The sequence below is a fragment of the Festucalex cinctus genome, chromosome 10 (genome assembly GCF_051991245.1).
Source record: "Festucalex cinctus isolate MCC-2025b chromosome 10, RoL_Fcin_1.0, whole genome shotgun sequence".
Lineage (NCBI taxonomy): Eukaryota > Metazoa > Chordata > Actinopteri > Syngnathiformes > Syngnathidae > Festucalex > Festucalex cinctus.
This window is the reverse complement of record NC_135420.1, coordinates 11867229-11883977: the sequence shown is the minus strand read 5'-3', so window position 1 is coordinate 11883977 and position 16749 is coordinate 11867229. Positions and strand designations below refer to the sequence as shown.

The following is a 16749-nucleotide window of genomic DNA, read 5'->3' as shown; positions in this document are numbered from 1 at the left end:
TGCTACTCCCATAAACACAATCGTATTCAGAATTCTGTGTTAAGACGAGTGGGAGCACATAGGCTACAACATATTATTGTAAATATATATATTTTTTTTTACTTTCCTTTTAAGGCTTTTGTTTTCTTGGAAAGTTTGTGTTCTTATTAGGGAATGAACAATGCATTTAAGTGGTAAGTGGGACATACTTTGCACAAAACCCACTGTAAATCGACGGCCCCATGTACTGTTATTAATGGATAACTGTTTGAACATTATTTTAGGAGCACAGTTCTATATTAATGTGCCACAGTCTTTCTACTAGTGTACTGAATTGTCTTGTTTTGTAGTGACGAAAAGAGCACACTAGTACATCGTTCATAAGCTAGAAATCAAAGATATTGGAAAAAATGTTCAAACAAGTTTCCACAAGTCTCTTCTCTGATAACCCCACACGCCAGATTGATCATTGTGAGTCACTCAAGGGTTTGTGAACTCACAAATACAGAATTCAGCTAGATGGCAAGGTTACTTCTCTGGGTCCATCCAATTGTAGCTCGGTCGTGCTGCATTTCTATATACAACAGTGACGCCTAGTGGACAAAAGCAAAAATAACTGCCCGCCTAATTCATACAAATTTACATTCATACAAACGCCTGAGCCAAGGATAGTGTACTTGGAAGTAATATTTATTAAAATGTCAATTCAGACATGGCTTTCAGCATTGTCATGCACATAGTCAAAAGAGAAAAATACACAGTTGCAACAGTAATGATAGTTATAAATAAGCACCATAGCACACACAAATACACACATTGTGTGTAAAATGATCACACTTAAAGGCTGTTCTATACAAAATGTTGGCACACAATTAGTATTTACAGTATAATTGATTGGATATGTTGGCAAATAAAGAGATACATGATCATCGTGAAGAGTGTGTGTCGTACACAAAAGTCAAATTCCAACATGACATTCAGTGACAAAATCATACAAGCCTGAGAAAGTACAAACTTTCATACAAACTTTGGTTGTTGACAACAAAGGCCAACAGCTCAAGCTTTGTTCAATGAAGACACTATAAAAACAATGTGGGACTTTATTTTCTTAAAAATAACCTGTATGTTACTAAAGTCTACTCAAGTATAAATAGAAATAGATTTGCTTCCCTAAGGCAGAAGTGCTTTTTCAAAATCGACACTAAGCAGGTATTATCATGTTATTTTTGTACCAATAGAAGAGGCTTCATGGTACATTCAGTACACCGTCGAAACAAGTACCGGTACTTTCTGTGTGTGTCACCAAGAGCCTTCACAAGTCATTTGTATCTGCCAGCAATGGCCCTGTGTCTGACTACACTAAGACTAAATGTAAACAACAAGTATGGCCTAGTTATATTACATGGACTGTGCTTTACTACTTTCCTAAAGTCAGAGACATTTTGATGCAGCTCAACTGAAACATTTGTAACATGCATGTGATAAATGAAACAATTTTAAATGCTGACCAGAATTCTCTCCAATTTAAAGAAAACTTTCCCAGCTATCCATGTACAGTGAGAGTATATTGTATTGTAAATATTTCAGATATGCCCATTTTTTCTTACTAATTAGGCCATCCCATATATATTGTTTACCTACAACAAGGGTTAGACATTTCAATGATCAATATTCATGCACTAACTACAGTACTTTAAACAAGCAGGCCAGTCATTGAAGTGCCTTTAACACTTCCCCACTCAATATTACGTATTTTTCCCCTTCATTTTGTGTTGTCATATTATAAGGTCACTGTTAACAAATAGAAACATTTTTATGTGTAAGGTATATGTAATTAGTTGTTCATGACAAGGTCCTAGTATTCACCTTCACTACTGTATACATAACTCCCAAGTAAATGCAAAAAGTGGACAAAAAATTCCTATTATCTGATGCATTATTAAATAATTATTAAACGAGAAATGCATGGCCCTAGATGACCACTATGTACTCAACTAGATATCGTTTGGATGTTCTCATGTATTTCATGACATAGGTGGAAACGTTGACAATGAGAGTATCATCTCAATAATGAGAAGTTAATTCAATAAGAGTTTCATCAACTCTTGACCAAAACAAACAAACAAACAAAAAAAGTCATGATGAGTCTCATAATGTATGAAGGAAATCTAAGAAGTACTGTTCTGGACACAACAAATGCTCCAAATAAAATGTGATCTGAATTTGCGATATCAGAGTTTTGCAGAGGGGCCAAAAATTAACATCACTAATAACTTCCCTTTTAGACGCAAGAAGCGTACTCTACTAAATTACAGCAGTACGTTTGATGACTTTGTATCAACAATGTGTCCAAACTGCTATTTATCATGTTAACTGATGAGGTGGAAGATTTTGTTTTTGTTTATAGATATTCACAAGTTACTCAACAGGCCAGCAGTCAACAAGTTCTCTTTGTAACCAGGCTCAACCTTGCAGAAGGTACCGTTGTACGTGCATTTTTTTTTTTAGACCGGGTCAGCCTCTCCGAGGGTATTCTTGCACACGCACGTCGCAGGACTCTTGCTTACTTTTAAGGGCAGACTGGTGGGCGTAGGCCCCTTAGCATCTTTGGTCCAAAAAGGCCGACAGCAGAAGGACGGGAGGCAGGAAGTCCTCCTGTTTGTTCACCACTTCGGTCTGACGAGACCCATTCAAGTCACTGCCTGAGAGACCAACAAATGGACTTTAAAGAAACCTTCAGAATAATAGCTTTGCTCTAATTGTTTATGTCCCGTGGTTATGCTGCGAAAACAATTTCATTTATATCCATTTTGACCAAATTTATGGCCAAAAAGTTCAACTTTGGTTTCAAAATCCATTCCAAAAGATGCTGCTCATCAACAAAAGAATACCAAACCCCCGTGAAGCATGGTGGTGGCTTTGGGACTGGTTTGTTTCAAGCTGGAACTGGAGTCTTAGTCAAGGTGGAGGGGATTATGAATACTTCAAAATAACACAAAGCTATCAGGCTCCTGCTAGTAAGCAAAACATGTCAGGAAATTCTACTAGAATTTGGCTCTGGGGCAGCATGTGGATCTTTAGTGTTATATTAAAAAATAAATAAATAAAATAAACTTTAAAAAGTGTTTTTTTTTCGTTCTTTTTCTTTTTTGGATTAAATATTTTTTAAATGAACTACTAATTAAATTAAAAAAATACATGTAATTACTTTTTATTTATCGGTAATCATTAGTTAAATAAAAAAAATGCATTTAATTATTATTTCTTAATTTAATCATTAGTATTCAAAAAATGTCAGTCCAAATTTTTAAGTTGTCAGAAAAAGAAATGAAAGGTAGATGAAAAGGTTTTTCAAATGACCTAAACATGTCCAAAACATGACCATAACATATCCAAAAAGGAAGAGGAAAAGCAGAAAATTACCATAAAAAGCAAAAAAAAAAAAAAAAAAAAAATTAAAAAAAAAAAAAAATAAAATAAAAAAATAAAAACAAAAATTTCAAGAAAATTACCATGAAAAAAAATACCGAAAGTTACCATAAAGTGTCCAAAAAAGTTGAAAAAAAAATGATATGGTAACAAAAAAAGGTAGAAAAGATTTTTCAAAATTAAAAAACAAACAAAACAAAAACAAAAAAAACAAAAAAAAACATAAAATGTCCAAAAAAGTAAGTACAGAGGCTGACAATGACCATAATAGGTCCACAAAATTGTCAAAAATGTTGGAAATTTTACAGAAAACCATGAAAAAATGAAGTATGAAAAATTACAAATAAATAAACAAATAAATCCAAAAACGGAAGGTTAACGGTAGAATAAAGAATACAATGAATCTCTACATATTGGGCGCTGCATATTTTTCTGTTATGGTGCAGCTCTAATTAGCTCTCAGTACATTAGACTACTGCAACACACTGTTTCCTTCATCACAATCTTCAAATGCTCCAGACACATTTTTTGTTATTTATTTGGACTAAAATGGCCCTTTTGACAGTAAAAGTCGCTGTTCCCGTTACGAGCATTTATTCGGGGGTCAATCAGAGGCACTTAACTCTTTGACTGCCAGCCATTTTCGGAAAAGGTAACCCCTACAGAATTCTACCGATCTTTCGAGCTCCACAGAAAATGTTGTGTTAGGACTATAGAAACGCGGATAATACCAAAAGAAAGATTGAAGTCTCATCTTTCATCTAAAAAAAAAAGTTTGTTTCTACCTTATGCGGATCTTCAGTAATCAACAATAGAAAACACCTTCGTTTCACCCAAATCCTCTATTTTCTTCCAAAATACGGAGAAATCAAGCTTTTTGTGAAACGATGTTATTTCATGCACTCTAGTGAATTTGGCACTTTTTTTTTTTGCATGAGTGATTCTACAAACACCTAAACTTCTATAAAACACTACCCCAACAATAAAAAATGTTTTTTGATTGCCAAATAACAGTTTATTTACATGCAACAGTAGCAATCCGAACAAACAATTTGGAAAACTCTTTGCAAACTATTTACACGTGCGCAACAGTTTTTGTCAGTCTGCTTCTGCATGGACTGATTTGCGTAGAGGTTGGTATGATGAACAATGTGCTGGAGAAGTTCATCCGTGATGAAGAGCTCCAGGATGTCAGCTGGCAGGTGGGAATTCAGCTCTGCTGCAGCATCCCTTGGTCCTGGTTTTGCAGCAAAGGGGGAAGATGGTTGGCTGCCAGCTGAATTCATCAACTTCAAGCCAGCCAGAATCTTTGGGATCTGCAAATATACATTTCAATATCATATATTATTTTAGAGCACTGTGATGCAATGTGTGTGTGCATGTTTACCTTTTTTTCTTGGATGTATTGGTTGATGCACATTCTGTAAATTATAGAAGACGTTTACCATCAAATATTTTATTAGTGCTGTGGAGAATCTCTTTTTTTTTTCTTTTTACCTTTGTTGTGCTCACTGTGAGAAGGGTCACTTTGAGTAGGAGCTGAAAGAAATATATACACAATTACAATACTATCGAAAGACTTTCCTTTTATTGTTGCGGTGTATTGAAAACGTTTTTTTTTTTTTTTTTTACCTTTCTTTGTCGTAGAACCAGCGGTCGGACGTTGCTGTGAGCACGATCTATAAAATATACATTCACGTTTGTATAGGTAATAGATGTTTTAGTGTATATCAGCACATTTACACACGCTGCTAGCAGATCGCCCGAAAAGTAATCTTACTAGCAATCTCTTAGCATGTTAGCGCTTACCTTCACGTTCTTTGGAAGACTGTCCAAGACTGTCTTGCATCGGACCCATAGTAGTCGTCATCGTCCGATGAAACGTCATCTGTGCAGACGTGCTCGGTTGTGCACCACTTTTCTCCGGTGTTAGCATCGCTAGCCGGTGGGGCCTTAGGACGTTATTAGCATCGCTAGCCGGTGGGGCCTTAGGACGTGGTCGAAACGGCCGCGTCACCGCTTCAACTATGACTTAACTCCGTCATCACTGTGCTCTTGAGCACTGGTCGGTGCTTTTGAGCTTTGAAAATAAGGATCAAGCGTGAGCTGATTGCCATCTGTAGCCTTTTTGACTCCCTTAGCCAAGTTAGCCATTCTCCCCCCCTCAACACTCTAGCTCCGCCTCTCTTCTTCTACTGTTGTCTCCTACCCGATCTTGTCCAAAAGACTCATCACAGCCATCTAGTGGCCAGGAATACTCATTATAGTAACCCGATCGGCTTGATACTTGGAGCACAGCTGCCCAAGGCTTTCCTCCACCCGTTTCCATAAAAAAACATAGTAGACGTCAATTAACGTCTATGGCGGCCAATCCTAGGATTATAATGAACGTCTTTAAACGTTTATGGCGGTCAAAGAGTTAAATGGTGGCAAATATGTGCTGAGCGACACAAATTTCAATGTGATTGGTTGATTCGGAACACAGCTACATGCTCATTTGTAAGAGGGTGTGCATACTTGGGCAACCACATTATCTCAGTTCTTTATTTTTCTTTTTATCAATGAACTTGTATACTTCAGGTTACAGGTCACATTTATGACGAAAAATTTAAATGATTTGTGTTAGTGTCTTTTTTGATATCACAAAAACCTGTCATTTAAACAAGGGTGTTGTATGCTGAAAGATCCTGAAGTCACACTCACTTGAAGAGACGAGGTCCATGTACTGGCAGACGGCATGGAGCAGCAGCCTTTCAAAGCTGAGCCACAAACAAGAAAATCCACATCACGGTGAATGTAAAGAAGCAATCAACTGCAAGCTGATGTAATTTGAGCTTGCACATGTATTTGGAATGTTGTTGGTTTGCTACGGTATCAGTATCAGCAGACAGAAGATGTATGAGAGATCCACGTTTTTTTTTTTTTTTTTATCTTACGAAAGGACACAAAGAGCAAATGTACACACGTGGTTAAAATTGTTGCTACCCCTCCTGTTATATATCACTTTGCAGTACTTCAAGGCAGAAAATTAATTGTACTATTTGGATAAATGGTTCAGAAAATGGATTTTCTCACTCACATTCCTTTTGAATCATCATGACGAATCGACGCTGCCCTTATGGTGTAACTATTAATTTAACAATTTTTATTATTTATGGCTTAAGTTTGCAGAGGTATTGAAATACATTTCTAATACATTAAAATCTCATGACACAATTACACATTCGTGCATAATTTGATAATGTTCTATTCATCACGGCCATTGTTGACGGTCTGCCCTAGGTGCTTCTTGCAATATATAATCCATCCATCCATTTTCTTGACCGCTTATTCCTCACAAGGGTCGCGGGGGGTGCTGGCGCCTATCTCAGCTAGCCCTGGGCAGTAGGCGGGGGACACCCTGGACTGGTTGCCAGTCAATCGCAGGGCACACAAAGACGAACAACCATCCACACTCACAAGCACACCTATGGACAATTCGGAGCACCCAATTAACCTGCTTATTGTATTGTTTATTGTAATAAAGATGATTTAATTGCTTGTTTGTTACAAAATACATTAGAAAATCATTACATGTTAAATCACAATTGCAATTTTGAAGAAAAAAAAAATACAATTAGATTATTTTCCAAAATCACCCTAGTTACTGACACCTCACTCAGAAAAACAAAAGTGTTTTGGAATCCATAAGCAATCCACAAGTTCACTAGTAGGGGTGTGAATTGCCTAGTACCTGACGATTCGATTCGTATCACGATTCACAGGTCACGATTCGATTCGATACCGATTAATCCCGATACGAATTTATAAGTCGATTGTTGCGATTTTTTTTCCATTCAAATTTAGAAAATACTAATCAGTAAGCTTGTAGAGTGTAAGATTTATATGAAAATGTATTATTTATTTATCTGAAATTTCAGTCTTATAGAGGTTGTAATCTGTTTCATGTTTGAACAGCATTAAAATAAAATATTAAGGCTTAATGTTCCGTTCATATAACATTCTTCCATGCTCAAGGTGTGAATCCTAACCCGAAGTCAGACGTTTTGTTGAATATTTTTCCATTAAAAATGGAGGTTTAAAAATCGATTCACACACACAAAAAACAAAAAAATAAAATAAATAAAAAAAATAAAATAAAAAAAGGCAATGATGATAAGACGTTGAATCGGTAAGACTACCGAATGAACAATTCTGAGCTCTTTAAAAAAAAAAAAAAAAAAAAAAAAAAAAAAAAAAATCACAAAGAAAAAATCGATTCAGCCGCCTATTGAATCGATTCGAGAATTGCGCGATGTAGTATCGCGATATATTGCCGAATCGATTTTTTTTAACACCCCTATTCACTAGTACAGGATGTTGCCAATTCTTGCTGAAATTATCTCAAATTTTGACAAGATGTGTAAATCTGACTCCGTTTACTGTTAAAAGTTACATTTTAATTATTTACTTTTACTTACTTTGAGGGTGAAGAATGTTGAATTATTCATTAGCAATGAGAAGGCCTTGAGTGCACAGGCACAAAAACACCAAAAGATAGATACCTGCTGTTGAGGTTGGTAGTATAAACTGAATGAGGCTGAGCAAGGAAGAAGCTCAGAAGGTTTTCTTCAAGCACTTCCAGTGTTCCCTGTGAGAGTGTAAAACAACAGTAAGAGATGAGAAGAGAAGCAAGCAACTCTCTTAGTTCTTGTTAAAATACTGAACGACTTGCAATCCTTCGCAGAGGAGTAAGGCCTAATTTTGGTTATCGACTCGCATGAAACCACATTTACAAGAATGAACATTTGAACTTAGTCTCGTCCTACTCTAGCATGAATGAAAATGAAAGCTATTGGAAGGTTTTTGAGTTTTACTCACATTTTAAACACCTATTGTTCTGAACATAACCGTAAGAGCGAAAAGATAATAATTTGAAGAGATGTTTTTCAAAGGGCACACTCACCATAGGGATTTGTTTCCTTCTCAGAGTTGTTCGTAGTCTCCGGTCGATTCTCCGGAAACATTCCTGAGCGGTGAAGGCAGGGTATACTGTGGAAAACAAACAACCAGTATTTATATTATATTATATTATATATATATATATATATATATATATATATATATATATATATATATATATATATATATATATATATATATATATATATATATATATATATATAAATTTCAGGGTTCATACAGCAAAGTTAAACAGGTCAGTGGAATATATAAATAATCAGTACAAGTATTTATTTTTATTTTTTTAATTCATTTTAAGGACTTTAACGCACTCATTCCCAGCAATTTTCACTGAAGCAACCCCTTCGCTCCTGGCTATTTTCCTGGATTTTGACTGATTTTTTTTCAAGGCCCACAGAATATTTTGTTATATTGCTATAAAAACATGGAACCTACCAAAATAATCATAATCATACTTAAATCCAAATGACATCACCACTCTCCCTGTGCTTGCATAGGTGTTCTCTGGGTATTCCGGCTTCCACCCACAAACCCAAAACATGCATGTTGGGTGAAATGAAGACTCTTGAATGCTTTTTACACTGCACTTGCTAAACAGGTGTTTATGACTTCTTTTTTAGTTTTAATTGATTGTGAAAATAAACTGATAAATTTTGTGTTATTGAACACTCGATTATGATGAAGTCATGCTCCCAACCTAGCAGCAATGCCTAATGTTGTCTTGTTTACATTGCTACTGATAGCTTAGTATTGCTAGCGCTGTTATTTTGTTGACGTTTGGATATGCGTTCTCTGTTGAATATTAGTGAAGCAAGCCTACATTCAAATCCTGCACTTTTACTTTTTGTCAACATATTGTTGACATTTTGCCAGCTATGGGAGCAATATAATACGTAATTGTTATGTTACAAGTTTACAGATAAAAGAAAGGTGTATATAAAGTGAAATTCTGCAAATCACAGAAGGATGGACTGAAAAATCTGCATTCATTTTCCCTCTAACCAGCACAAAAACAATGTGCTTAAAACACTACTGGACTATAGCTGTGATGAAGATTTCAAACTAGGCATTATCAAACGGAGAATAGGAATTTTGAAGAGACATTTAATTAAAAATAAAGAGGAAACTACAACGAAAATAAAAGCGCTGAAACGTTTATATCAGGCTGCGAGCCGGATTCTTGTCACATCTTTGACAACAACAAGAAACTCAAGCACCAAAGGAAACCTTGAACATAAATTACCATTCCTCTGGTCTTTAGGGACACAACTGCCAAGTTTCTTCTTGGCCACCTCCTGCTCAAGCAGAGACAAAAGCCTCTCCTGCTCTTCTCCAGAGCAATTCATGAAGTCACTCCATGGCTGAGAGAACAAGAAGTGGGATTACAAATTTGACATACACACACACACACACACACACAAATAATAATTGAAAAGGAACGCCGATTCTCACAGTTCAATGAAGAAGTATGTGCACCAACCTCGATGTAGTTGTCATTGGTCCAGGCCTCCGTGAAGATAGACGGAATTGCCGGACTACTGCAAACTTCCAGTTCTTCTTTGGGACACTCGTCATCCCTCTCAAGAAGATTGGCAAGGTAGCGTGCTGTTTTTTGTAGGACAGATATGAAATGCAGAAAATAATTCAAGATGGTTCCCAATCAATAAAATTTCCATTTAACACAATGTACTCAGACACTGACATTCATCCATCAAATGGATGAACATATATGGTAGAGATAGACCGATAATCGGCCGGGCCGATAATCGGGGCCGATATTTGACATATTGGTACATATTGGTATCGGCCTGTTTTATTAATCTGACGGCCGATATAAGCGATCCATTTAAAACTCCGTCTTTTCGCTTCGAATGTAGCCCAGAGCGTCTCTGTCTGTTATGGAGTCCAACTCCATCAACCTAATGCCCATAGCAGCATTTGATTGGTTAGCCGTGCAAGAGCCAGAACCAATCAGTAGTGTATGCCGTGTATCACAGTAGCCGGTCACACACGCACCCACGCCGGTCACACACGCACCCACCCACGGACACAACGCGAGACACATGCTTCGAAGGTAAGTTAAAAGAGAAGAGACTCCGCCGAACTTTTCACCATGATAAGCTAAACACATTGAATTATGTTGTGTATTAAATGCACTATATGAATGGAGCTGCATTGCCTTGCATTGAATCCCCGCTAGCTAACAGTGGTGTGTTCAGCTTAGCATGTAGGCTAACACCCAGTAGCTAATTCGCTACTTGAACTACTCGGGGAGGGAATCACACACATTTTCACTTAATTAAGTAAATAATGTTTGTTAGAAAGGTTCCAAATATTAACAGTTGTCATTATTATATTGTCTAGTTCCATGTTAAGAGTAGAGTAATGTCATTATATTTACCTCTCGTGACGCACACATTGCATTCTGGGTCACGTCCACTACTTGTTGCATAGCGGTTATTATGCAGTGAGATGCCACAGTGACACTAAATAGCGTTTAGTTACTTTATATTGTGTTTATTTGTCGCACTGGTTTGCCATTGTGTGCCTTAAGCTTCGACGTCGATTTGATTGACAGCTCGTTGTGCACCTCGTTAAAGTCCGCTCCGTAACAAATTAAGTGTCTCAAACACCGTTTAACTACACGAACGTGTTGTGTTCTCTTCCGTATGTTTGGCATTAGTAGAGAAGTGCACTAAAGTATAGTGTGCTTATTTGCTCGTTTTGTCTCTCTTTTCACGTCATGTCTGCCGTCAGTTGGGACATTATCCTCTCAATCGATGCCACTAATATGTAACATCTACGGCCGTAGTCGGCTGCAATTAATGTTCAGTGATGTAATTTCGTTACGTGCATCATACTTTGAATAATGAGCTCATGTTTGGTGTGTTGTATAACTTTCTCGTGTGTTAGTAACTATTCATGTGGACAGCTAAGATAGTGCTTGTTAATGTGAATTAGCAATGTTGCAGCCTAGTTATTATTTAGACAAGTACATCTGTGCCATTAAGAGATACAGTACAGTACAGTAGTGAGAGAATAGTGTGCCCATATACACACACACGTGTCTATAAGTGTAAAACACATTAAACAGCAGAAAGTGGCAGCGGTCCACCGCAACAATGTCTGTTTAACCAAGTTATTCTTACTATTATTATAACCAAGTTATTTTACTCTACCTTTTTCTGCGTTGATTGGGGCATCCTAAGTGGCAGTAAACTACATGATGAAGTGTCTTTTGACAGTTCTCTTGTAGAGAGGAGTAGCATGATATTGCTGTTCTCGATTTAAGATCCTAAGCTTATCATTACTGTCTATATGGTAACAATAACAATAATCATAATAAGGTCTACAAGAACTGTATGGTGTTCAGGGATGAATAGTTTTTCTCATGGAATTTATTTTATTTTTTTTGCTGTAGTAATAAGTAATGCCACAGCTGATGCACATTTTGAATGACAGGGTTCCTTCTATTACTTCAAAATATAAAAATATAACATTTATAGAATAAAACTACAAGTACAGTATCCCAAATGCTATAAAAGGTAATGTCACATTGGCCCCCACATGTAACTCCCCTCGCCACCAATGTCTTATTGCAGATGGAAGGATGTAAAATGAAAAGTGCAGTGTGAGAATCCATTGTAAAGAACGGTTAGGGTTTGCATTATTCAAAAATTTGGTGCCAACATTTTAACTTTTACTGCAAATGAATATCGGCTTCAAATAACGGTTATCTGCCTCCTTGACTACCGATAATCGGTATCGGTATCGGCCCTGAAAAAAGCATATCAGTCTATCTCTACTATATGGGCTTTAAGCTAGCCATATGACCAACTTGCTTCCTTTTTTTGGACCATTTTTTTCTGTGGTAATGCAAATGTAATGAATCTTTCCAAGGGAGGGATTGTTTGGACTATTTTTGTCATTTCCAACTTCAGCTCTTTATAAATATCAATAATTTGATTTGAATTTAAAATTGGAGCTTTTGGCCAATTGAATCCCCCAACCTTGTTGACTAGAGTGAATCTTACATTTTAGGTCAAATCTGTTTCAATCTTGACTCCACACTTAACATTTTACTGTTTTCTACCAGATTATATTATTTATACATTTTTGGTGACTTCGAGCAGCATATTAGTGGTTCTCAAAGTGTAGTACGAGAGTACCACTAGTGGTATGTGGGCTTCCTCTAGTGGTAGGTGAAAGAACTGAATTAAATGTTCATAACGTTACAGGGGATTTATTTATTTATTTATTTTGTTTAATCCAGTACAGTACATACATTGATGAAGTACAGTTCAGTTGTATTTAATCCTTCGGAAAGGGCGGTTTTTAAAAATTTATTTAGGGACAATTTTTACTTAAATTTTATGGGCTAAACATTTGAACAAACATTATTTAATTCATTTGCTCCCAATAACATGAAAATACGTTTGTTTGTTTTTTTGTGTTTTTCTTAATGTTTTAAGTGTCCGAAAGACGTAGTTATACGTTTTTTTGTTTTTTGTTTTTTTTAATGCTACAGCATACAGAAGGCTTTGATGCAGCCTCTCAACAGCAAAGAACGGTTGCAGAAATGGTAGTCATTAAACAAACGACCAGCAGGTGGCAGCAGAGCAAAGGAGCTCAACCAGGGCCATGTTTACTCACAATTTTAAATAGATTTGTGAAAACTGATGAACTTTAGCTCTCTTCTAATGCTAATTGCTGCAAAACGGAAAACAGATAGAAATACTTTTTTTTCCCTGATGAAAGAAGAGACTTTCTTTCATTTGATAGGTTCCATGTTTTTATAGCAATAGAACACAATATTCTGTGGGCCTTGCAAAATCAGTCAAAATTCAGTAAAACAGCCTGGAGAGCATGGGATTGCTTCTGTGAAAATGGCTGGGAGCGAATGAGTTAAGTACAGTGTGTTCCAACTGTGCATAACAGTAAAATGGCTGACAATAATATTAACATAATTTTGTAATAAGACCCCTGCCCCGTTATTGATGAAGACTTGGGCTGACTATCGCTACTCTATTTTGAAGTTGATTATTATTATGGTGGTAATTGGAGACCAAGTATTTATTACGGTGATAGGTGATGCAAAAGCAGCACTCCAAATGGGGGAAACAACCAACCCCGCCCCCCACCCCCGCACTTTTTTTTTTCTTTTCTTTTTTTTTTAAATATTTTCCAAGTGCCTGTATTATGTAAGCAAACTTGAATTTGGAGGGTTATAAATAAAACCTAATGGATATTCTAGATTTTTCTTTTTTAAATATATTTTAGTATAACAACTCATCATGTTTGAACCGTATCCAGTAAATAAAAAAAAAAATATCTTGAAAATTACAGACTGCCACACTCACAAAAATGGTCACAAATAAGCTGATGGTGTAAAATCAAACAAAGCCAAAGGCTAAAGCCACATATTTATCTAATATTACTTGGATTAGGATGTTTTTTTTTTTTTTTTTTTTTTTTTTTGAAGAGCTCAGAATTGTTCATTCGGTAGTCTTACCGATTCAACGTCTTGTCATCATTGCTCTTTTCTTTTTTTTTTTTTTTTTTTTTTTTTTGTGTGTGTGTGTATGTGTGCGTGCGTTTGCGTGCGTGCGTTTGCGTGCGTGCGTGCGTTTGCGTGTGTGCGTTTGCGTGCGTTTGCGTGCGTGCGTGAGCGTGCGTGCATATACGTATAAATTTATACTCTTTCATTCATCTAAAACCTTATAAATATCCCATTACCCTTCGCCTTAACCAGGTACTTCAGAATCTTGCCAGAGTCGTGAGATTTAAATGGTCAGGAGACCAGAGAAAAGGTCAGAAAAAAAAAGAAATAAAGAGAAAAGAAAGGTAAATCAAAGTGACATCCAGCACCGACCAAACACTTCCTGCCTTCCCCATGATTACAAAATCAAAGTCTTACGCCAACCCCGGAAGCCTCTAAATTCCAGCAAATTTAGCGAGATCTCAAGAGCCCAGAGGAAAAACTAAAGAGAGGAAGGAGGGAAGGATCGATAAGGCAGAGTGAGATCAATAGAAGCCAGTACATCCAATCCATCAAAGTGAAGTCCAGCACCAACAAGACCCCTCCTGCGTGGTTACAAAACCGGAGTCTTATGCCAACCCCAGAAACCTCATACTTCTAATAAATTAAAATCACCCAACCCCCCACCCACCCATACCTCCACCCCCCCCCCCCAAACAAGCCGCCCCCCCCCGACGGCCGCCACCCCCCCCCCCCCCCCCCGCGAACCCGGCCCCCCGCGAGAACCCCCCACCCCCCCCCCGGAAACCGGCACCGGGCAGCAGCGCAGAGAGGGAAGATGTGCCCACCCCACCTCCAGCCGCGCGAGATTTGCGAGATTAGGATGTTTTGTTATAATTAGTGCTTACTGTATTTCTTGTAGTCTGCACTTCACTAAGTGCAACTCTAGTTAGATTAAACTTTTCAGCATCATTCGTGTTGTCAATTAACTTACTGTTCTCTTGTCGGCGCAAACTCTTCTTGCCTTTGGCACGTGGCGTGAGGTCAGAATTGCGGATGGCTTGGTTGATATAGAACTGCTTCTTTTTGCTGGGACATGTTCGCTTGGCTGGAGAATTGGGCAGGGAGGTGCATTTACGCTCCTCGATCAGGCTGACAACACAATAAAACATTTTTAATGTGGAAAAAAAAAAAGCAACATCATCCTTCGTTTGACATTTTCTTTGTACTGCTAAACCAAGGGTAGGCATTGGTCCTCGAGAGCAGCAGTCCTGCGTGTTTTCATTTGTGTTTTCCTCCTCTAACACAGGTGAGGACCGTTATCAGGCTTCTCCAGAGCTTTGCCAATGAGTTGATCATTTGAATCACCTGTGCTGGAGGAGGGTGACATCGAAAACATGCAGGACTGCGACTCTCAATGACCAGGGTTGCCTACCCATACTACACATACTTAACCTTGATTTTCAGTTCTTCCTCCTCAATCAGGAACGATACATGTTTTGAAGACACAATAGAGGGACTGCAGGAGTGTTTTGATGTCGCCGACTGGTTTTATGTTTTTAAAGAGGTATATTTAGAGTTCAATGATGAGAGGTACAAAGCATGGATGGATGGTGAAACATAATTGTTTATCTATTTGTCAATGTTTTCTGATAAATTGTTTTACAGTCAACCTTTTTAATGTACAATGCATTACAAATAATTTAAATCCAGTTGAGTTACACATGGACCAGTTTGACAATTTGTTTTATGTTAAATTGTTGGAACATTAAAAATGGTAATTTATTGAGAAGTGTGTTTACATGTTTTGACTAAAGGCACATATTTGCATGAGGTAGGACTTGTTTCTTGTATGTGAAAATGAAATTCTATTCTGTGAAGGTTGATCCATGTTAACACTGGGGGGAAACATCAGAAAAGAAAAAGAGGGACAATACATTTAAATCCTAAAAGTAAATGAGAAGAGTCAGACTTAAAGTCATTTCCATTTGTCATTAAAATACTTTTTTAAGACTAATAATTTCCAATGCAAGAGCTGCACCAACATTTCCTTCACAAAAATACAATGGAAAGGATCTCTACTTTTCTAGTCACCTTATTTAGCAACATGAGTGGCTTCTGCGTCGGTGTCTGTGGTTAAAACTGAGATTTAATATGATCGTAAGGGCAATCTCTAGTTCCAGCTCTTACAGTGGATCACATTCGCTTGTGCTGGGGTACCCAATGAAGTGTCCAGCGAATGTAGGTCAGTAGTACTGCAGTGGCTGATGCAATGTTTACAGTTTCGAGCTTAAAATAGGCAGCATAATGTTTCAGTTAACGCGAAACATAAATGTTTGTCTTTTAAAATTATTTCATAAGGAACAAGTGAATTTCGACCTGTGTTTTTCTCACTGTTTAACGCTACCACCAACATACTTATGGTGCCATGAATGACACGGGAACTCAAGATAAACAAAATTAGCAACAATCATTTTTGACAGTTCTATTTAGTGGCCTGAACAAGAGAAATGTCAGTTCAGTGTACAGTCGCAAAAGGCGACAAAAGTCCATTTAAATTGACATTAGCAGAGTGGCTAATGATAGAGACGAGTCATTTACACTCACATATAATCCTGCTCTTCATTGTGTTTCGTCAAAACGACCATCTTATTGCGAAGGGCCTGTTTCGGGTATTTTAACAAAGCTTGCCAAATAAATGTGACTAAATTCTGCGTCAAAACAAAGGTTAAACCGTGGCTAGAAGTACAGCTGGGTTCAGGCTGAAATGTTAGCAGTGGCTAACTAGCTTGGACGGAAGCCACACGAAGAAAAATAGCTCTCCCGTTCGCGTCCCGCCCCCACAGACACCGGAAGACGATGTGGTTCCAGATTTGGTGGCAAATACATTTGGAAATGTA

At 37.3% G+C, this 16749-nt stretch overlaps 1 protein-coding gene across 2 annotated transcripts; it reads right to left on the bottom strand.

Moving 5' to 3' along the window:
* Positions 1-648: 648 nt before the first annotated feature.
* On the bottom strand, positions 649-16707 carry r3hdm4 (R3H domain containing 4). Of its 2 annotated transcripts, XR_013285518.1 has the most exons (12): positions 16457-16707; positions 14844-15001; positions 9851-9975; positions 9614-9731; positions 8354-8439; positions 7953-8038; positions 6112-6167; positions 5218-5488; positions 5041-5087; positions 4906-4947; positions 4796-4829; positions 3585-4724 (listed from the first exon to the last, which is right to left on the bottom strand). XR_013285518.1 is itself a non-coding variant. In XM_077535484.1 (8 exons), the coding sequence occupies exons 1-8, from the start codon at positions 16495-16497 to the stop codon at positions 2578-2580; spliced, it is 774 nt and encodes a 257-aa protein (XP_077391610.1). In that variant the 5' UTR covers positions 16498-16707; the 3' UTR covers positions 649-2577. The 2 variants fall into 2 exon arrangements, 1 of the variants encoding a protein (XP_077391610.1); XM_077535484.1 differs by lacking the exons at positions 3585-4724; positions 4796-4829; positions 4906-4947; positions 5041-5087; positions 5218-5488 and adding an exon at positions 649-2681.
* Positions 16708-16749: the final 42 nt, after the last annotated feature.

Excerpts from the sequence above, each read along its gene's own strand:
- r3hdm4 (XM_077535484.1), bottom strand. The coding sequence starts at position 16,497 with ATGGTCGTTTTGACGAAACACAATGAAGAGCAGGATTATAT. Across the intron at positions 15,002-16,456 it reads AATGAAGAGCAGGATTATAT|CCTGATCGAGGAGCGTAAAT; the intron begins GTGAGTGTAAAT and ends TTGTGTTGTCAG. Across the intron at positions 9,976-14,843 it reads TTTGCGCCGACAAGAGAACA|CACGCTACCTTGCCAATCTT; the intron begins GTAAGTTAATTG and ends TACAAAAAACAG.